The sequence below is a fragment of the Olea europaea genome, chromosome 2, assembly GCF_002742605.1.
Source record: "Olea europaea var. sylvestris chromosome 2, O_europaea_v1, whole genome shotgun sequence".
Classification (NCBI taxonomy): Eukaryota; Viridiplantae; Streptophyta; class Magnoliopsida; order Lamiales; family Oleaceae; genus Olea; species Olea europaea.
Genome location: NC_036238.1, coordinates 20,202,578 through 20,225,421, shown reverse-complemented (window position 1 = coordinate 20,225,421; position 22,844 = coordinate 20,202,578). Strand labels below are relative to the sequence as shown.

Sequence of the window (22,844 nt, the reverse complement as noted above, 5' to 3'; positions counted from 1 at the left end):
TTAGAGTTCCAATTTTTTTAGAAAGTACAGCAAGTCTGACATTAAACAATTTAAAACATTGTAGCAAAAGAAAAATATTTTATCTTCACAATTAATTCACCTACGCTTACCTCTACACTCATCCTCTCCTCCACCACCATCAAAATAATTAAAAAGAGAATTAAAAATATGAACAAAAAAAAGTAACAAAAGAATTTAAAATAGAAAAAATAGTTTTTCTTCCTCATCCAAATATCTTTTGCCTCATATATAGGAATTTATCTATTCTTGAATAAAATCAGAAGCATCATTTTTTTTTTTAATTCTTTTCTTTTTATGCTTTTAGTTCTCTTTTTAATTATTTTGATGGTGGTTTGTAGGGGATGGGCGAAAGGGGTGTTAATTGGGAAGATAAATATTTTTCTTTTCTTAGAAATTTTTGAATTACTTAACGTGAGATTCGTTTGTACTTTTTAAAAAAATTAGGAACTCTAAATACAATTTTTTTTATATTATTTCTTTCTTTTAAAGAAGATGGTAGATTATTCATTTTACGTTATTTTAATAGAGAAAATAAACATAAAATGTAAGGAAATTTTGCTCAAAGAAAGGTCAAAATTGAAACAAAATCTTTCAAAAATATATTATCAGGTCCCCAACCTTCTAATATAATCATTTACATCTCAAATCTTTTAATAAAAGCATTCTCTAGAAAATGCTATCTGGTGCAGGTCAAAAGGACATAATTTCTTTATTCACTGCAATTTTTCTCGAATGAATTGATATTATGTCTTGCACCAGTTTCTTGATATTGCCATGTGATGACCCACCTTCATGAATGCTATCATGGGCCAACCTTGCATTCTTCACCGTTGACGCCATGACTTCTTCAACCTTATTCTCCATTACATCTCTTACAAGTTTTTCCACCGTTGATCTGTCACACGTGTCCTTCAAATCAAGCCCTACTTTCCACATTTCACTCACACACCTACTGTTCACTTGTTGGTCCGCAATCATGGGCCAACAAATCATTGGCACACCTGAATAAATACTCTCCAAAGTAGAGTTCCATCCACTATGGGTCAAAAACCCACCTATAGCTTGATGGGCCAGAACATCCTCTTGTGGGGCCCAACTAACTATACAGCCCATTTCCTTACTGGCCCATTTCAGTTCCTCTGGTATGTTGTTCGGCCCATTATAGTCCACAATCAAGTCGGGCCTAATGGCCCATAAAAATGGCTTTCCACTGTTCACAAGCCCATACCAGAACTCCAAGAATTGGTCATGAGACAATACAATGACACTGCCGAAACTAACATACAGTACTGATTTTGGGTGCTGAGCATCAAGCCATTTGATACAGGATTCATCCATTTCGATCAAACTTGATGAGTTTTTGGATGGAGAATCAACGATGATGGAGTTCAAGAGTGAGTGCAATGGACCAATTGTATAAACTGTAGGAAAAATAGACTGTAGATGAGTGATCATTGGAGTTTCCAGTTCTTGAAAAGTGTTGAGAATGAGGGCAGAAGCTCGAGTCATTTTCGAGGCCTGGGTAATGTAAAACTGCAGAATCGGGCTATCGGGTTCTAGTTTGCAGATACTTGGAAGATCTCGGCGTCTTAAAACGTTTTCCAGCCCAGGAATGCAAGAAATTTGCTTGTCCATGTCTTCATTTCCTGCTATCATGTAAACTTTTTAGTGATAGGACAATCAGGCAGGGACACAGGTGTATTGTGTATTGGAGTCAAATTTACTCCAAGTTAACTTTCTTTTTCCAATGCACAGTGCCTTATCTCAGCTTTTAGGGTAGATTAAGGTCGATCCATTGTGCTCGATAAACTTTTTCAGTAGTGAGATTGTGTGTTTTTAATCTTTTAAAAGTAAAGTTCAGGGACACGACTTATTTGAATTTATGAACTTAGACATTAAAATGGCAGGTAATTTTCATTTAATTTGAATATAACATTTTTGTCCTCTAACTATGAATCATACGAGAGTTGTGTGCAATTCTAACGTTTACATGATCCCAGTCGTTTCGAAATCTAAATTCACCAATTTGAATAAGATCGGGATCCCCGAAATCACCCGTTAGAGATTAATGACTCATAACCATATGATGTGAAAGGAGCACAGGACTGATTTTTCCCAGCTGCTATCATGACATGTTTTGAGCTAACTTAGGCGGTATTGAATTCTTTACTTTATTGTTCAATGGATTAAAATGCAGGGCGGTGTTGTGCACACAGCATCGCTTACAGCTCTCTCACAGCTCGAAGGGTCCACGCGCAATAAAAAATTTGCACCCCCCACTTGTGAGGGGGCTGTAACAAACAGCAATTTCCTTAAAATGCATCACCCTCCATTAGACAGTGAATGGACTCGCGACTAACTAGACATAAGTATGTAGAGCATCCACAATGTTATTATGAATTGCATAAAAAATTTACTGACACAAAAGCAAACTATCAATTTTCAATACAATGTTGAGGGACTTTGTCTAGCTATGGCGAAGAGGTTTACTTAGAAATAGAAGTTTTGTTAGATGAGATGAATCAACAAAAATTTAAGCCATCTCTTCTTATTTTTCTCTCATTTATTATTTTCTCTCTCCTATTATTAATCATAAATAGTATCAGTATTACTCAAACTCAAAATTTAAAGGTACTGTTGGTTTCCATTTTCATTTTCAAAACGATTTTTAGTTTTCCCTAAAAACGGTCCTTTTTGAGCGTTTACGACATTATAACTGAAAATACTGAAAACGATAAAAAGTCGATTTGCGTTTTCAATTATAAATTTTAACTCGTTTTTTAAAATGTGTTTTCGAAAATGACGGACAAAACGCGTTTATCGCGTTTTCGAAAACGAAAAATGAAAAATGGGCCGAAGACGGCAAACCAACGGCCCAAAAGTTCTAGCCATTTTTTTTACTACGGAGAGATTAATAGGTTAGTTTTTATCATGATTAAAAGTGAGATTTTTACCTTGAAGAACTGGAATTTCTCCATTCTGGATGAGCTTCTGAAGGTGAAAATAAATCCAAGTACAGGTTGCACTGTAAGTCCGGAACGTGATAACAGGTATTCCAAGCTCATCGGCGACATCAACAGCAAATGACATAATCCCATCTGCTATAATACACGTCGGTTCCTGGCTAACAGAAACAATCAGATTCCTGAATTCCGGCTTGCTCACTGAACTAGTAGAAAAGAACAAGTCAACAACGGAGGGGCCAGCCCTCGGATGCTCCGGCGGAAGCCCATCTGGAATGGACATGAACTGGAGTGTCGGAAAGAGGCGGCTGAAGGCTGGTTGATCTATGAGCTTGAGAAGCCGGCTGTGGTTGTGTTCAGTGTTGACGAAGGTGATGTTGAAGTTGCCGCCGTGGCAGAGAAGTTGAGCTAATATGAGCATGGGTTTGATGTGGCCTTGTGCAGGGAAGGGCAAAAGTACTAGATGAGGAGCATCCATGGCGAAATTCTTCTTCTCCATTGGACACTTATCCCTTATTCTGATTGCCAAAAGCCCTGTAAATATGGAGATATTTATATGGATTTTTTGTGGGTGGGGAAGGGAATTGAATGGGTGAAATAAGGCCTAGATATGATGATTTGATTAAGAATAAACAATTAGAAAAGGAGTGGTTACATCAGAAAGATGCCCAACAGCTATGGACAAAAGGTAGCTTCCAAACATTAACTGGCCCAGTTCAACTACAATCCTTCCCTTGGACACATTGAGCGGCTGTCTTGTGTAACGCTCTATCATTAATGATAAGTGTGTTTTGACTATGTTCGAGCAACATTTTTTTCAAAAAAATATATTTTTAAATAATAATTTGACATTATTTTAATTATATATTTTTCAATAAAATAATATTACACGTAAATTCAAAATCTTTCTTTATTTTTTAACCACACATTTCTTATCAATACACTATTCAAATATGCATTTATATGAATATAATGTGACTCAAACAATGGCTTTGTATATTTAACTAAATCATTAATTTAGAATATTTTGTACTATTTTTGATAAATTATAGTCTAATCTTATGTATTCATCTTTTGTTAGAAACAACTCAATAAAATGACGTGTATTGGACAAAAGGAGCGAAATTTTGGCTAAAATGGAAGAAATTCAGAGTTTGGTGACCAAAGTGCAAATATCCAATTGTTGATTCAAACAAAAAATGATTATTGAAAATCACATAGGATCAATTGAATGCAATTAGATGTCAAATGAATAAAGCACTGAAACATAGTTAAAGTATTTTCACTAATTCAGATTTTCAGCCGTAGATTGAGACTCATTTTTTTGCTTAAATAAAGGTTCAAATTGAAAAATGATATTTCGAGAATAATTGTAATCATTTGAGTTAGTTTTTTAATATACTTTGAATCACCTCAATTGAATATCAGAAGAGAAAGATATGACAAAAATATTGACAAATATACAAAAACATAACAATGCGCAACGAGAAAACAACTTTGCTTATTTGATTGGAACTCGTTTGGAACCCAATTTGAACAATTTCTTGATCTAATTTCACCTTCTATGTATCAAGAACATGGACAAATGTGATCTCTCTTTAGCCTCTTAATATACATTTAATGATACTTAATAACAGATTTATGTAATTTATTAAATTGAATCTTTTATTTAGGCCATGTTTGATCCACATTATTTGGAAAAAAAATATATTTTTAACGGTATTTTACATTATTTCAACCACATATTTTTCAATAAAATAATATTATACGTAAATCAAAATTTTTTCTAACTTTTTAACTATACATTTCTTATCAATACACTATTCAAAAATGCATTTTAACGAAAATGTGTCTCAAACAAGGACTTAATGACACTTAGTGTCATCTATATTGGTGTTATAATATTAGTGGTACAAAATAACATTACTCATTTAATTTTCTTTCAATAGGAAAATTATTGGGGTTACCGGACTCACTTTTTCTTAAATCTTATGGGACGTGTTTGTTCTTGATTTATTGTGCTATTTGATGCATATTTCAGTACTTTTTAATAATAATTTAGCTTTAGTTGCTCTGGATGCCTGGATTTGTGAACTGAAGACAGAAATCAGATTGCAAGTTTTATAGAGAATAACTAGGATCTGATTCCTTACAGCTAAGAACATGAGTGGAGGCCCCTCATGGGGTGGCCGAGTTGGTAGAATATATGAGCGCAGAGGCCTTTGGTTACGAGTTCGATTTTCTCTACCAATACTTTCTCGACTGAGTCTATCGCACTGGACTTGTCGAGTGCGGTTTATCTGGCTAGCACGGTTTGCAGACTGTTGCGTCAGTCCGAGGGTTTACCTAGTGCACACCAGAAGGGTAGGGTTGTGGGTTGCCTAATGTTGCTGCCATTTATTTTCCTTGTCAAAAAAAAAAAAAAAAAAAAAAAAAGAAAGAAAAAAAGAATATGAGTGGAGATGTAATGCCATGTCATCTATCATAAATTTAGGTCCTAAATGTATAGAAAATGGCTAGGGACATGGCCAAAGTTGAGCAGAGGAATTCAAAGCGACTACAAAACTCAAATACTGTCAAAGAAGAGACTCTGTTGCACTCTGTAGATAAAAGTTTACAGTTTCAAAACAAATATAAGGTTTAGCACCCATATGGCAAGTCATATGTTGACCTCAATTTTTGTACTTCCATCTTAATTAATAGATTCTAAGGCCTATCGCATCCATGTAAGTCTAATTCTTGCATGCTAAGACAAATCATTAGCCACACTCATCCTTCGGTGGGGGTGGAATAGACCTCCCGCACTCTGACAATCAAGTCAGTTGAAGTCGTAAGTATATGAGTATGAAGGTACTTTAGACTCAAGCCTCCTATGTAAAAATGGGTTCGACTTTGGGAAAAGTATAGTAAGATGAAGGACAGCAAATTTAGAGCTTGAGAGTCTATACTTGCATGACCTGTGGAATTATGTGAGCTTTTTATAGTAGAATAGGATGAATACTGACCGTAGGAAGAAAGTATACGTAACCTCATCCTTGCGACTGAGACCTCTTGTTAGAGGTATCAATAAATCATAAGTATTTAATGCTAATACCATTTTGCTACTCAAAAGTCTAACATAAGACTTAGACTTGATCTGATTGGCTGAATAGGATGACGATAACACTGAATTGTCATAAGTGTGTTTTTGTATACTTATTTAATACTTAAATTAAACTTATTATTGATTAAATGAGTGGATTTCTAATTGTAATTGTGTAATTTATGCTTTCATAGGTAAAAATTACCCAAAGAGGAGAAAATAAAGGAAGAGACAAATAATTGGAATCGTACAAAAATCGTGAAGTTGGGGACCAAATTGTCAAAAAGTTAAAAGGACCCAAGTTTGAATTTTTAAAGGAGATGATTGATATAGAAGTCAAAATTCAAGGACCAGATTGTATAAGATAACAGTTGAGAAACCTGAACTGCAATTAAGCCAGGGACTAAACTGAAGAAGCGCCAAAAAAGATAACCAGGACCATGTTGGTTTTCATTGAGAACTATAGGAACTTGAGCTGCAAATTTTGGACGGTTGGCTAGGTTTTTAAAAGAAAAACATGAGCAGCCTTTGTATCTTCTTCCACTTTACTTTATCTTTTCATTTGTCGTTTTCCTCTTCTTCTTTTTCTTTTCTTGTTCTTTCCATAACTTTTTGATATTTTGGGGGGCAAAATCAAGAACATAAAAAAAAGAGGTGGAGAGATTTTGAGAAAATCAAGTTCAAGCTATTAACAGTTTCAAAAATCCAACAAAAGGGGGTTGTATCTTTAGTGTTGTATGTTCTTTATTATTATCTTCTACTTACAATGTATTGTATGAAACACTACCCTTTTTATGATTTGTAAAAAATTGGCTAGTTATTTGTATTGGGATTTATGGTTGAAATTTAACCTAACTTTAATTAATTTAAGTGTTTGCTATTTAATATTAGAATTACTTATGTTCATGCGTTTTAACTATTGTAGTTATCAATTTTCATTGATATGGCCAATAGAGGACTGTGTTTAATAATTTGTACATTGTTCGAGAGAATATTGTGCATTTTAAGCCAAATAATAAAAATCATAGGTTCTTATAAGGGATAGAAATATACCCCTAACCTTAGTGACCATTGAGCTATTTTCATAAAGATTTAATGCGATTGTTTGATTTTAATCAACATATAGATATAATAGGTTAAACCAATTAATTAGTATTAATTTTGCTCGAAAGAGATAATTAACTAAAATTGGAAAATCAATTGGATAATCAATCTATTATCATGAATGAGTAATTTTTTTATTGGCTTGTAGTAAATTAATTGGGCGGAAATTAAGCAAAACCATAAATTCTAATCATATTTTCCTCCTAAATTTCCAAATTTTATACTTTCTTATGTGATAAAGTTTTAGTTTATTTTTTCCTTATTTTAAAATCAAAATCTTAATGTGCATATTTTTTTGTTAGAATTAATTTGATTAAAATAGTGTAATCGATAGTAAACATTCTTCGAGGGATGAACAATTATGACTAAAAAAGTTTACTTTGTTACTTGAATGTGACCAATGCACTTGCGGTACGTAATTTCAACGAACAATTGTCACATCAATCACTTACTAAGGATTGCATAAAAGATCTCCTGATAAGTTTCGTGTAGCCTCGTATTGACTCACCCCACCATGAGGATTCAATTCTTCATATGGGATTGACTCCAAAAAGATTCTGCCAAACCACCTCTTAGGCGGAATGACATGAAGTGTGGGCACACATACAAGTTTCTGGAGTCTTATTGGAAGAGGCGTAACAATAGTCTCGGAAGTCCATTTATGGATATTGATATAATGTGTTGACTTTTAAGTTGAGATTTATTTGTCGTTGACTTGTTCTTTATTCCATTTGGGACATGTTCCGTTTTGCAAAGAAATAGTGTCTGTTAACTTCAATTTTTGTACCTCCAACAGATCCCAATGCGGCATCTACATAAGCCTGATTCCTTCACACTAGGATAAACCGTTATCCACACATCGCTTCCTCTAGTGATGGTGGAATTGGCTGCGCACGCTCCGACAATCAAGTCAATTGAAGTTGTAAGTATTGAGTGTGGGAGGTGCTTTAGACATGAGCCTCCTATATAGAAAGGGATTCGACTTTGGGAAAATATAATAACAAGAAGGATAGCAAAGTTATAGCTTAAGAGTCCATACTTGCATTACTTTTGGAATGGTACATTGTGTGAACTTTTATAGTTGATAGGATAGATATTGATTGTAAGATGAAAGTATACATGGCTTCATTCATGCGGCTAACGCTTCTTGTTAAATGTATCAATCAATCATAGGCATTTAATGCTAATACTATTTTGTTGTCCAAAAGTTTGATACAAAATTTAGACTTGACTTGATTGGCTGAATAGGACGATGATAGCAATGAATTGTCATATCAATCACTTACTAAAGATTGCATAAAAGATATCTTGTTAAGCCTCTTGCAGCCTCATCTCTCGCCATGCTGGTTCAATTCTTCATGTGGTTTACTACAGCAAATCAGTTCATGCCTCCATAGAGGTCTGGCCCCTTCAGGTGGTTCGGTCAAACCGCCTCTTGGGCAGAATGACATGAAGTGCGGGTCCAAGTTCACTTGCCGTTAACTGCCATGTAGGAGTGTCTGGAGCCTCGTTGGAAGAGGCCTAATTGTGAATTGAGACGGGGCACAATTATTGAGCACAAGATTCAATTTATATCTTCAGAAAATATGTCATGTTTAAGGATATGTTAAAGATGATGAGCTTGGCAAATTTACCGGGCTTTCTGCAGCAAGTCAAGAAGCAGGAAAGTATTCCAGAGAAGGCTTTGAGCTTTTTGATTTGAAGCGTTTGGAGAAATGGAAGTACAATGAACGTATGCCTGCAGAAGGTCATGGAAAAGTAAGCATCGCTCAGTAGTTAGTGTTTTGGGTAAGTGAACCTCATTCAAATCCAAGAAAACTACCGTTATCCCATGGTTTGAATCCAAGTTCACTATATAAAGAAGAACAATCCCCATCACACAGTTCGCGTTTTAATCCATCACCACACAGTAAACAGACCCATCGCATATTTCACATGATAACTTGTCTCAAGGAGAAGAAAAGAATAAAGGTGTTAAAAGGTACAAAGGAAAAGGCACATGAATTGAAGTTGTTCAAGTTGACCGAAGTAGCAGTACCATTGATGGTCTGCAGGACAATTTCTCTGAGAAAATTGAATCTCATGGTGGGAGTGGTTTAAATTTTCATCTTTTGTGTAATCTTCAGCACTTTATTTGTGTTTTATTTCTTGTTTTATCCATCCAGTTCTCTTCCAAGTGCGTGGAATTTGTCTCAAAAAAAATAAAAATAAATAAATAAATAAATAAATAAGTAAAATCTTCAACACGATACAGAACAACACTTGCAGCTTTCTAATGATGTAATTACCTCTCAAAAAATCCACATCCACAGACGTAATTCATTCAAGAACAAGTAAAAAATATATAGATTCAAAGACTTAACATCTGGAAATGTCACAGCTAAACAATGTATATGCATATTGCATATTAATTGCAAATTTTTGTCAAAGTCGAAAGTACAGATACGACTCGGAAGTTTATAACTGGTATCTGCCAACTAGTAAGTGTATTTTTGCTAGTCTGCACTTATCTTCAGAGGCTTCCTGGTCTTGTGAACTGTTTACAATATTTATGATGGGATATTAAAGTGGAAAAGCCAAGATATGACAAAAGCAAATACCATGCAAGCAAGAAGAAAATTCAAAAACCGATGACCATTTAAGCAACTTCGACTGTCTGTAACCAGGGAAGCTGGAGCTGATGATGTATTTGTTTCGACAGCATTTGTTTCATTTGCTTGTTGTGCACCCTCAGTACTATTCGGGCCAACAACATTGCGTGCTATTGAATTACATATTTCACAAGTCCTGGCAAAGAGAAGTAACATAAGAAATTTGGCAGTAAAATATAAGAGAGCAGAAGAAACAATGAAATGATACACGTAAACAAAGTTGGCATAGAAAATTTTTCTTCTTTCATGAAAACACTACATCTTCATTTCTTGCAAGGTTCGTGCATACTTGGCGTAGTTAATCTTGATCAAGTTTTAAAGAAAAGGGTCTCATATTTAACTGCATTACACAAAAACATATTCTGTCTATTTCCACATTCAACCAAAACAATTTGATGTCATATTTATTTACAATACCACAAAATTAAATGGCATAAATAATGCAGGCTAAAAATCCAACCGAAACGCCTTGACACTATAAATGCATAAGATTAAATAATGGTGACTGATAGGAGGCAAGATTATCACTAATGAGTAATGAAGCTACAAACTCCATAGCCACCACCCCCCCCTCTCTTCCTCTTCTTGAAGCAGATGAACGTCGTCTTGTCCATAACCCAGTTAGACAGCAAATTTTTATCATCTTAGAGGATCTCAACCAGCTTCATGTTGATAGGGATCCAAGGAGGTGTGGATTTCCTTGACAAGATCAGAAATTTTTATCATTACATTTTTGAGCTTCTTATCATTAACTACACTGTCGCTTATAGTAATAACTTTGTAAATAAAGATACTGAGAGTAAAGACTAATTAAACAAGTGCCAACTGTCATAGAAAAGGAAAGAAACATAGCTGATATACAACATTTTTATTAGATTTCTGTACTTAATTCACAGATATAATCATTTATGGGACACCTTTCCATAACAAATGACAATACTTACATGAATATTAACAAGTAGATTCAGCATCACTTCGAAACGAAAAGTTCCATTACAAATTTATGAACAGATATTTCTCTTAAAAATCATAGTGATATTCAAAAAGCAAGACCAGAGAACATTAATCTTTTCGCACAAAATGTACTGAATATATAAAATCTACCCTTAAATAAAGAAAGAAAAGAGAACCTCAAGAATGAGCTAGCAGATAAAATTCATAAAAACACATAATGGAAAGGAATCGACGGTGTTATTAGAAATTTAAAGCAATCCTTCCAACTGCTTGATTCTTTTGCTTTACTTTTTGCTATCATCTCAGTAACACAATCTTCTTTACCTTTCCTTTCCACTCTATTAAATTTTCGTATCCGTAATCAAAACAAACCCATCTTGTGCAGTACCAGTAAACTATACGAAAAACAATCAAAGTACACAGAATTATCGTAGGAATATTAGGTCGATTTGAGGTTGAAGGTAAGTGTACATTACGATTAAGCTAGACTGTTCAAGGGCTAACTGGAGAAATCTACGAAGCACTGACATGGAGTCTCATTATATACACAAATCTTAAAATGCAAAACAAATTTCACATGATCACAACAATTAAAAAGAGAGAAAAAAAAAAAAAAAAGGAAGAAGAAGAAAAACTCGAGCTTTAGGATTCCTCACTTGTTCCCTTTAATTTTGAACCAAGTTTCTGCACAATGCTTATGAGCAGCAGCCAAATCATCCTTACAAGAACAGCCCAACTCAATGGCAACCCCAGATTCAGGGCTACTACTCACCAAACTCAAATGGCATATCCTACAATCTCTCTTAACCCTCTCCAAATGCACCTTAATTTCTCCAAACCCACCATTTTCTATATCCACTGAACAATCAGAAGAATCAGAATCAGCCACTGATGAAACTCTCCTAGAATCCATAACCTCTTCCTCCAAAATCACACCGCACTCAGAGCCACAGGCAATGCTGTAATCATCATAAGAACCCTCCCCATCAACCGTGGAGTAAAACTGAGAGTAACAAGAGCCCTCATCGGCGTCGGAGAGAAAAACTATACCCTCTTCCTCCTCCTCGACGCCGTCTTCGCCGCATTCTAAGTCTACCTGGGATATTTCTGAAGTCGACATTATGTAGACCCAAAAGCAAAAAGCTGTTATTCAACGTGGAAACAGTTCATTAAAGCTTCAAGATTGGGTCTTTTAAAACCCCTAGTGAGTTAAATTTAGCAGCTTAACATCTGTCTTCGTATTATGTATATCTGTGAGTTATCAGAGTATAATGTGAAAATTTAGCAACCAGCATTGGATTAGGTGACCGTTTCAAGTCTTCTAGTGGGTCATAATTTTACTCTCTTTCACACACAACGGGAGAGAGGAAATTTTGAGCATTTGCGTGGAAATGCCTAGAAGTGAGATGGTGTTTAAGATGGCAAAGAACAACAATTATGAAAGAGAGACGGACACAGTCGGAGAGTTGGGGGATCCGAGAAAGTAATAGATTGGGGGTGGGCAAGCTATTCGTCTAGTCGACTCAAAATGTCAAATCGATCTGACTCAAGCTGGTTTGGAGGAAGAATATTGCCTTGAATACGGGGCATTATTTCTACGAGGGCAAGGCCCCAGGGAGGTCGGTGGGTCCAATCTGTATTAAGAATAAAAAATTTGAGCGAGCCTCATCAATATGTCTAACTTGGCGGAGGCCTGTGCCTGTACCTGAAGCACCACTTTTGGAGGAATACTGATCCGATTTGAACCTTGCTTGAGGTACAGGTACTCACAACATAGGTGGGGGTGGAATGGGGTGGGGTTTTGACATTTTTTTATATAGGCAAATCTCGCACGGGACTCGCCAACTGTGATTGCCTGTTGGAGTTCTGTTTCACAAAGCCCCTGTACGATCAGTAAAATCCATTCAATTTTCTGTTGGCCTAAGCAAATTCGAATGAATAAAGCTCCTTCACCTTAAAATGTTTGACACTTTAATTGACATGTATTAATATTTGTGTGGTACTCGCATGGGATTTGCATGAATAAAAAATGCCAAAAAAGTGCTCTCATGTGAATGTGCTATCGGAGAGGATGTAGTGACGTGTCATTTTCTTATCACTTGAACTCAATGAATTGAACCAACTCTAGTCGATTTGAATCGGTATATTCCTTTTGTCGGTTAGATTTCACTTTGGGATTTCATTGTCGGTTCCATTGTTGGGCTGAATTTGAACCAAATCCGACCCAATCCACATCCACCCTTAAGTGCAACACGTTGGAGATTAATGACGTAATTTATCAATAAGTAATGTTTTGATGAGTCATTATTATAGGGCGGGACTAATAATGGAATTGCTCTTAAGAACATTTGATAAGTGTGTGCATCTTGATCAAGCCATAATAATGACCAATAATTAAAGATGAAATGCTCTTATACACATTTATTTTTCTTTATTTTAAGTAAACTTTCATGATAATTAATTATTAAGTACAATAATAAGACTTTAATTTAATAATTAAAGTTTAGCTTTACGCTTCATTAATATATAATCATTTTGCTTCTGCGCTGCCTACACGACAAGTTGAAAAAAGAACTTGTAAATATAAAATAATAAAAAGTAACTAAATAAAATAAAATAAATTCATTTAAAAAAATGTAAATGGAATCTCAAGGGAAATGTGTATTTAAAATCATCAATGCTCCTGTATTCGTTAACGTGTGTCACGCTACGTTCACATGCATTAGGTTATTATTGATTGGTCTTTTGATATTTTTGATCGGTGCACGGTGCATCAATATTTTAGTAGCACGAGTTTTTTTTTCTTATAATTTCAAAATTAGTAATTACTTTTGAAATTTTTAAGTAAAACATGCTCGTAAATGACCATTTTTTAAATTATTGTGACTTGAATGAATCCATAATCATTGTTGTCTCTCAAGATTAAATATAAAACATGATTTAATACGAAATTTGAATGCTTAGCGAGAAATGAAAAGAGGGTATTTGTATACGTCGGGGTGTGTATACTAGAGTTAATTACGCAATGGTCAATAGATAATAGTAGTGAATTTTGCTCTAATTTCACAACAAAAATAAATGTCAAAATAATTTGTTGAAAAAAATGGGAGTCATGTTCATATGTACACAATGGTACACACATAGTATTATACTCCCCTCAAATAGAGGGGGCCAACATATAATAAATTATTAGCGAGTCCCCTACATGTGAGGAGAGCGTTACCCATGATGTGTACACATAATATTTTTCATTTTAAAAATACTTTTTTCGATTAATGGTTAAATTTTTGACACATAGAAGGTAACAATATTCTTACTCAAAAAATAAATATTTCTCTCATACATTTACTGGTGCCCTGGTTGTATCACAATGTCCAGCTCAGTGTCGTCATGTGGTGCCTTGTTTGACATTTTCTCACATGCGCATGAGTCTTCCATAAATGAAAAATCCAAAGAAAGTGGACTTCCGTTGTGAATATTGCTCAGGTTGTATTTTCAAACCATTTTTTGATAATATATCATGGTTCTTAATTCATTAGGGGTTTTTCTACTAGGACACAGGCCACGTAGGTCCTGTCCATCCACGGGCAACGTGGCTCCCCTATTGACTGGTTGGCAGCGGAAAATTTGCTTGAATTTCAAGCCACATGGCATTAATATATATTGTTAACCGATGGGAGTTTCGATCTAGGGTCGATGTGGAGTGATCTCAGCCCTCAATCTTGCAATACATGGAGCCTGGAGATTTTAAATCAGGGGCCTTGGACACGCCACCTCAACCCCTATTTCCAAACCTCTATCCCGAGTTGAGCAACATTATTGAAGCACCACTATCCAAAACAAGGTTTTAAAAAATTTTGAGTAAATTATTGAGATAATGTAAAGTCTAGACTTCATCGACACTATTTTTTGGTTTTAAATATTAAATCATGCTTGATGTTTCTTTGGTGCATACAAATTTGACAGTCATTTGACAATTAAAGAAAAAAAAAATAGTTTTCCCTTTAACAAGTTTTTAAAACAAAGTTAATGTCAAACATGATATACACTTTAAAGTTTATAAATGGCATTTCCCTTAAATATTATTTCTGAACTTCGTCTTTGACAAGAAATTTTGAATTTTCATCAATAAGAAGAATGAAAAAACAAGAATAGAAATTGAATCTTCATATATATATATATATATATATATATATATATATATATATATATATATATATATATATATATATATATATATATATATAGAAACTTTTTTCTAAAAAACGTAAAAATTAAAAAATAATATAACACATTTATATATATATATATATATATATATATATATATATATATATATATAATAACACCGAAAATTATACATTTCGAAGCAGATCAAGAAAATCTTAAATAATAGGTATGAACAAATGTTTGACATCAATAGTAAGTGGAAATTACCAGGAACCAAAATTTTTAAGTCATCATTTTAAAAATCAGGTTTAAAGTTTGTTTATATAAAAATCAGAAGATAATTCAATATTAATAATAGTATTATAGAATTAAATTCCAAACCTATTTCATTTTCTTCTTCTTTCTTTCTTTTTTCTCCATTCTCTCTTTATAATGTCTTCTACCCATTTTTTTTCCCTTCTTCACCAGTAGGTGCCAACCCCCCAACAGCGACAAACCCATCACTATTGAATTGTCGCTGTGAGTGATGAATCCATCGCCACTGAATGGCGCTTGAGTTCATCGCGCACAACAACAATTTAAGCAAGCGATGCTTAATTCGTTGCTATTAAGCGATTTGTGGTGGTGATAGTGGTAGTGACATGTGGTGTGCATGGCACTCACGATCTGGTAGTGATGATGGTGTTGGAGTTTGGTGTGTGTGGGGGTGGTTTTACGGCTGCTATGATGTATGGTGGTGTTGTGGTGGTAGGTTTGCATTGATGTGGTGTGGTGTGTAATGGTTGCTGTGATGGTAGTTTTGCACGATTTGGGGAGGTTGTGATCATTGTGATGGTCACAAGTTTGGATGGGATAGAGGTGTTTATGACCAATTATTTGATTGATTGTGAACAATAAAATGGTTAATTTGTAATCAATAAATAATATGTAACCTAAAAATGTGGTTGTGATCGAGAAATTACTTGTGATCAATTAATTTGATAGTTTATAACCATTAAATAAGTTATGACTTATAAAGTTTGTGACTTTGGCGATCGATGAATAAATTATGACCTATAAAATTTTTGTCATGTGTTCGAGAAATTCGATAATTTGTATAGAATTGTGCCCTTAATGTATGTAATTAAAAAATATATTTTTAATTAATTATTTCATAAGTAAAATATAGTTAATATCTAATTTTTGAAATTTTAAACCTTATTTATTAGTTTTGAAACTAGTCATACTTAATTTCTTAAATATGAAAATTTTCTAATAGTAATCCAAGGACTAGTTGGATTCTTAACCATCCACTAAGGGGGGCCACACCTGACGGAGGTGCAAATTTGGCCTAATCCAGTCCACTTGAAAGAATAGAGAGGCCCAAGTTCTTAACCCCATTGCTCGAGCAGGTCTTGTTCTTCTTCTGTATTGATTTAATTTTTATTGGACAACTTTGAAAATGAGATAGGAAATATTGAAAAATATCTTTTACTAAGATATAGGCTTACATGAGTGAATTACCGAAATGGTAATTGAATTTTGCAAAAAGTTTCCACGGGTCATTGAACTTTAAAAATCACCAAATTCATCACTGAAATTTGCAGGGTCCGTGAAAACCCTTTACAAAGTTCAGCGACCATTTGAGTAATTCACTTAAGTTTACATCTTAAAATGTTACTATTATTAAAATGCATAGTTCAAACTTTTATATTTTATTTAATATTTGAATCTGTATTAGTTTGATATTCTACCTTGACATCCATTTTGGTGTTAAATAGAACCAACTCAATTTGGTCGAATAGATAAATTTGACACCATTCAACTACGCCAAGAGTAAAAACAATACTTTGACATTAAAGATTACGATAAAAGTTATTTTTTGCTGTTTCATTGGGTCAAATCAACGAAGTAAAGTCCATGGTTAGTTGGTTCGGGAGGTTGGGGGTTGAGCTAGGCAAAATGTGGAGCCGTGAAGATGGACTGATCTTTTCTTATCTTTTTCATTTTCCTGTTTTCATGTCACTCATTTCTATTTCCTCTCTTACTCTTAAAATAGTATTTCACCTAACACGTCGTTTAACGGCAAATTGGAAAGTTCTATTCATTGGAGTTACTTGTTTTACGATAATGAAATATTGAGAACTAAAATCATTTTATTTTAAAGTCAGAAATCCCAACTTGTAATTTATACTAGTCACAAGTAGCAAATCATAGAAATTAATGGGAAAAAAAAAATTATTGCCGAAGCCAATCCAAGGGGGGCGCGCGCACACACACACACACATATATATATATATATATATATTAGTATAGTTCAAGTATTTCACATATCCTTTATAATAATTAAAAAAAAAATTTATGAAGTAAATTAGAAAATTCCAGGTGCAGGGGCTTCAGCAAGTATTGCGGCTACCGGACCAGGGGCGACGTCACCACTGCTCGAAAGCTCCATCATGGCACGATGAGGGTTGGACTTTTGTTTCTCACAAAGGGCAGGCAGATATACTCCTGCACATTTTAGGCATCATAATTTCATTTCAATCGAGTACAACATTGAGTAATAGATGTCCTTTTTTTATTAAACTTCAAGAAATTGAATGGCAAGTAAGGTATAATAATTCATTATCTCTTTAATCAATTGTAATTTTTATATATTTATTATTTAGTTACCTTCTCCGGCAGCCATGTTAAAGTAAAGGTCAACAATGTTGGGGCAGTTCTGATAACACGCTGGAGAGCAAAGATTGGCGGTGAATTGTGGCGCAAGGAAGGCATCGGAAGATATTCCGACAAATCTCCGGTCAACCCCACACGCACTCACACACTTATCAGTCTCTATGTGACCGGCCATTGTCGACACAGCCACCTCCGATGTCTTACACGTGAACTCCAATTTCCCGTCGTTGTTTTGGAAGTTCTCCAGTACACACCTCTTCCCAGATGATGCAATTGCAAAGGAACAAAGATTGGTGGGCAGAGTCTCACAAATCACCTCACCTGTAGATTTTAAAGATTAGGTATTAATTCTTGACTAGCAAAGCATATAAATGTTTGGAATTTGGATTATTCTTTTAACCTGATAAATTTTTAAAATCAAACCTCGAGACTCAGTAAGAAACTTGTTAAAATGAGTGCTGGTGCATTTTTAATATCTAACGTGAGTTTGTGTAAAATGTATACGTTTGCCTCGTTTATCATAGAGTGATATAGGCTATCGTCTGTCCTAAAAAGGTGTCAAAACATGCCATTAGATTTACGTATAAAATTGTTTGATGCACACGAATAGAGTAATATACCTAATGTTCCTTGTAGGAAGAGAGAGCATGCAAAGAAGAGAATGAATGACATTCTCATTGAAGAAGCCATGCCTTTGTCGATGCTGTGTTTTTTGCTTTTGGTTGTGGTATTTGTGCTTGGAGTGCACAAATCAATGAGATATCAAATGGGTTCTTAAGAAAAATTGAAGGGAGTATTAACATTTATATAAGGTGGGGGGAGAGAGAGAAGAACCAAAAATGGACTTAAACGTGGACACATGTATAATTTGACGCATTCTACAATTAGGGACGCGTTTGGCTGCTAATTAACAACTGGTTGGGGAGGGTGGCTTATAGGGATTGGACAATAATGGAGACCACGTACTAATTTTGCTACTTTTTTTTATTGATTTTTTGAAAATTTCAAAGCAATTTCATTGGTTTAATTTTCTTGAGGTTTGGTAAATTGGTATGTAATTTGTTGCAGCCGGGTTGGGATGTCTCTGCGTGTTGAAGTTTTCTAACTCTTGCGAGGGTGGCTTCAAAATTAAAACACTATATATTATATATGGATTTATTTTATTTTTTTTCAATGTTGTAACTAATGGAATAAGCCTCCATTTGACTCCCATTTTGTGGAAAAATTAATGGTTGGCATAGTATTTTTTTGAAAAATGAGTAGATGAAAAAGAAAGAAACGTTTTCCATTTATGTGTAATATTATTTTATGGAAGATCGTGTGATTGAAAATAGGAGGGAAAAAAATGAAATGTAATAAAATGAAAATTAATTGGGAGCAAACGGCAGCTAAGTTGAGTTTTCGAGTACTTATTTGTTAAAAGACTTTCGAGTCAGTTCAATAATAAATGCCCATTTCGACATTCTAGTTTTCCGCATCTATTTCAGAGCTTATTCATTTATTGAATACATGGTTGATCTCATGCTCATATGATCTTGCCAATTAATCGATTTAGATCCCACCGTTAGATGGAAAGACCACAACTTGCCACTTCACCCAAGGTCCACGAATAAGATATCTTTGTCCTGTCATTCAATATACCAGCAATAACGAGATTTTACTTGATAGGACTTCCAATATATAGGCTTTGAACTACACAAATTCTAATTGAAATCCAGCGTATTAGACATATCTTAAATATATTCATACAATAATTAATAAAAAAAAGACATTTTCTTTTGTACGTAGTTGGTTCTTCTTTTTTCACTTTTTCATCGAAAACACATGCAAGTTCGTGGAATTATTTTATTTTTCCCGGGCTACGTTTAGGAATTTAATATGGAATAATACAGCCTTGTAATGGTGGCTATTGGCCTAATAACGTGTTTGGCAAGGTAAGGTACGACTAGAGTCAATCAATGTTATTTTAATCAACACATAAATTTTAAGAGATTTTGCACTTAGAGGCCCTTTAAGTTTTATAATTTTGCGCCAGTAATTTTCATTTGTTCTAACTTGTGTTAATGTTCTTGTATTAGTAGAATGGATCGAGGAAATTGGAGATATTTAGCCCCTGTAAAATAATTTACACATGAACACAATTTTTTTTCCCATTTTAATCATAAATTCTCTAAGAAATTACTATTTCAAAATACATTTCACCCAAAAAATGGATCTTAAACAAAGTTGCAATTGAAGAAATTGAAGATGTCAAAGACTAAATTTGGAGTTGGAAAAAGTTTGAAAACTCAATTAGAAGTTGAAAAAAGTTTGAGGGGTTAAAAGTGCAATTTATAGAGGGAAAATGGAGTGGTTGGAGTCTGGGAGTGGGGCCACCCCTCTCAACCGGGGCTAGCCTCGAGCTTTCCCAAATTATACCTTGTTTTAAAAAGGGGAAAATCATAATTAAGAGGTTAAGTACCATTTATTTCAAAACTTAAAAACTAAAGTTTCCAATTTCAAAAGTAAAATATTTATTATAATTAATTAATTATAAAATTTATTAATTAAATGTATTAAGGTCACAAATTTATACATTTTGGTCACAAATTAACAATTTAATTTGTCACATATTATTTTTCGATCACAAATCTGAATTTTTATTTGTCATAAATTATTTTACGGTCACAATTTGTTCATCAGTTACAAATAAAAAATTTATAAGTCACAATTTATATATCAATCACAATCTCACAACTTATTATACAGTCACAATTATCAAATTATCAATTTTCTAGATTACACATTATTTCTTGGTCACATTTACCTTTTTCATCGATCACATATTGTTTATTAATCACAGATTAACTATTACAAATTATTAAATTAATTAATCACAATTATAAATATAACAGCGATCGCATATTCTTCAAAGTCGCATGTTATTTACTGATCACAACACCCGGAAAATTGGTCATAAACAACCCACCCACCCCACCATTACACCGTTGACCACCACTTCGCCACTACTACTGCCACTATAACCACCAACAAGAATCACCAAAATCCCCAAACAATAACAAAACACTGAAATAACCACCACTACTCCCAGTGGCGGATCTAGGTGATGCCGATCGCCCTAACTGGATTCGTCGTAACCACCGTCCGTCGGAATGTAGCAGAGACAGTTGTTGAGATGCAAGGAAGAAAGAAGAAGAGGAAGAGAGGATTTGGGCTGGCTCAATCTGTGATGACAGACTTGGGTTGCTGGGTAGTTGGGCTTAGTGGGGGGCCTTTTTTTTTTTTTTTGCTTTAATTAGGTAGGCCCAATTACTCAAATACCAAATCAATGAAAATGGAAATCTTCTCCTAATCTCCTTCCCGTCAAACCGCAGCAGAGAGGAGCAAATTGGAAACCATTCTTGAGTTCTTTTTCCCCCAATTCCTTCCGCTCAATTCCTTCCCAAAAGCTTTCCACAAAGGCACGCACCGACGCACGTTCCGGTTTTAGCAAATCTTTTTGATCGACAACTCTGCTATATGATTTGTGAAGTATTGAGTCCGCCGTAGGTACTGGCTTTTTTCTGGCTTATATATTACATGCCCACATGCCACAAATGCATAGAAGTAGTTTAATTTTCCAATTTTGGGTTAGTTTAATTTTCTAGTTCTTTTCCTGATAGTAGATTCTTTGTTGAGTGAGGTTTAAGAAATTGGAAATCAAATTGTTTCATGAAGTAGACAATAGATTAATAGTTTAATTTTCCAGTTTTGGGTTAGTTGTTGGTAGATTTATTGCGTGCTCTTTACTTTGAATGATCTAATTGATTGGAAAATTTATTATGTGATTATGCAAATGTAGCGACTCAATTGGTTTAGATTTTATTAATTGGCCTTTGTTTAGGGAACATCGTAATTATTGAAAAAGTTTACATTATTGCAACGTTTTCAAAATATGAGATCTCGTAGAATTCAGTTGTCTAAATTTATAATTACAAAGTAAGATTGAAATTGTATTGTATATTATTATTATTATTTTGGATTGTATTGAACTATATTTTCATATGTATATAATTTTTACGTTTTGGTGGATTTACATATATATTGACTAATTTTTAATATTATTTAATCAAATTTTAATAAACGATCGGCGACCGATTGGATCGGGCTTTTATGATTTTGATTGTCGACGATCAATGGTCAAAGTCAACTTCCGTCCTAACTGAATATTCATACTAGATTCGCCCCTGACTACTCCAACAAAAAAAAAAATAAAAAAAAATAACACCCACCACCACTAATCGCATTGACAACTGAACCCACCACCAAGCATTGACGATCAACATCCTTACAAAATCATTTGAACCCACCATCGGGTAGCTATGCTGCTTCTTGTTATAGGCACTAGGCAGCACACAGCTGTGGATTTAGACTGTACATGGTTTCTTCTTGTTTCTGGTAATGGAGCAAATTGTTCAGAATTCCATGATTTTTTTTTTATTTTAGAAAAACGGGTATTTTTATTTATTTTATTTTTTTCACAATCTTCTTCTCTCAGTCGTTCCAAAAGTACCCAACAAATGGATGCACAACTGAGACGATTACTTGTATATCAAATCATTTAACCTTCAATTTACTCTTCCGCTGAATATTTTATTGTTGAATCTTGATTTTATTTTTTATTTTTTAACAAATCGCTCTCAAAATGCTCTAAAATCTCGAAGAAATTGGAGTTTGGCGACCTCAAGTATGTTCCTTTGTATTTTTGTTGTGAATCTTTGAGTTGTTTTTTTCATTTTCATTTTTTATTTTTTTGCAAGATTCTAACAAATTATTCAGAGAGGGATGGTTGGAATCAATTCGAGTAATTATTGAGTTGGAGATGTAATTTACGAAAATTCACCACATATAACACACTAATATTACTTTCAAAATAATCTAGCCCCTTATTGCATGGGCAATTGACTCGGATTGTAGATAAATTTAGATATTTGAATAACGAAACTACCGACATAGAAAGGGAAAAAAAATAGAAAAAAGAAACAAAAAAGCACAAGGTAAATTAAGCAATAACGTGGCATAACAGATTACACATCTTCTTCGTACGTAATCGCCGTTCGTTTTGTCCATAAGAACAAGAAATTCATCCAGACCACGCATAATTCAATTGCCGTTCCTCCTTTCCCAAGCAATCCAGAATCGCTTTTTACCTTATAAATTAAATTCCCAATTCCACCCCCCCCCCCCCCCCCCCCGCATCCC

At 34.1% G+C, this 22,844-nt stretch overlaps 4 protein-coding genes across 4 annotated transcripts in view; 1 reads left to right on the top strand and 3 right to left on the bottom strand.

The window, feature by feature from the left end:
* Nucleotides 1-574: 574 nt before the first annotated feature.
* Nucleotides 575-3,657, bottom strand: LOC111365743 (7-deoxyloganetic acid glucosyltransferase-like). The gene is made up of 2 exons (XM_022986281.1): nucleotides 2,976-3,657; nucleotides 575-1,667 (listed from the first exon to the last, which is right to left on the bottom strand). The coding sequence occupies exons 1-2, from the start codon at nucleotides 3,481-3,483 to the stop codon at nucleotides 712-714; spliced, it is 1,464 nt and encodes a 487-aa protein (XP_022842049.1). The 5' UTR covers nucleotides 3,484-3,657; the 3' UTR covers nucleotides 575-711.
* A 42-nt stretch (nucleotides 3,658-3,699) lies between these two features.
* LOC111365769 (heme-binding-like protein At3g10130, chloroplastic) overlaps nucleotides 3,700-22,844 on the top strand; it is a 19,834-nt gene continuing 689 nt past the window's right edge. The window contains exons 1-2 of the mRNA XM_022986302.1: nucleotides 3,700-3,704; nucleotides 14,335-14,338. The gene's annotated coding sequence lies outside the window, so the exon portion shown is untranslated. The remainder of the gene's footprint in view (nucleotides 3,705-14,334; nucleotides 14,339-22,844) is intronic.
* Nucleotides 9,493-12,349, bottom strand: LOC111365749. The gene is made up of 2 exons (XM_022986287.1): nucleotides 11,432-12,349; nucleotides 9,493-9,957 (listed from the first exon to the last, which is right to left on the bottom strand). The coding sequence occupies exons 1-2, from the start codon at nucleotides 11,893-11,895 to the stop codon at nucleotides 9,720-9,722; spliced, it is 702 nt and encodes a 233-aa protein (XP_022842055.1). The 5' UTR covers nucleotides 11,896-12,349; the 3' UTR covers nucleotides 9,493-9,719.
* On the bottom strand, nucleotides 17,112-18,386 carry LOC111365757. Its single transcript, XM_022986295.1, has 3 exons — nucleotides 18,224-18,386; nucleotides 17,598-17,924; nucleotides 17,112-17,435 (listed from the first exon to the last, which is right to left on the bottom strand). The coding sequence occupies exons 1-3, from the start codon at nucleotides 18,291-18,293 to the stop codon at nucleotides 17,296-17,298; spliced, it is 537 nt and encodes a 178-aa protein (XP_022842063.1). The 5' UTR covers nucleotides 18,294-18,386; the 3' UTR covers nucleotides 17,112-17,295.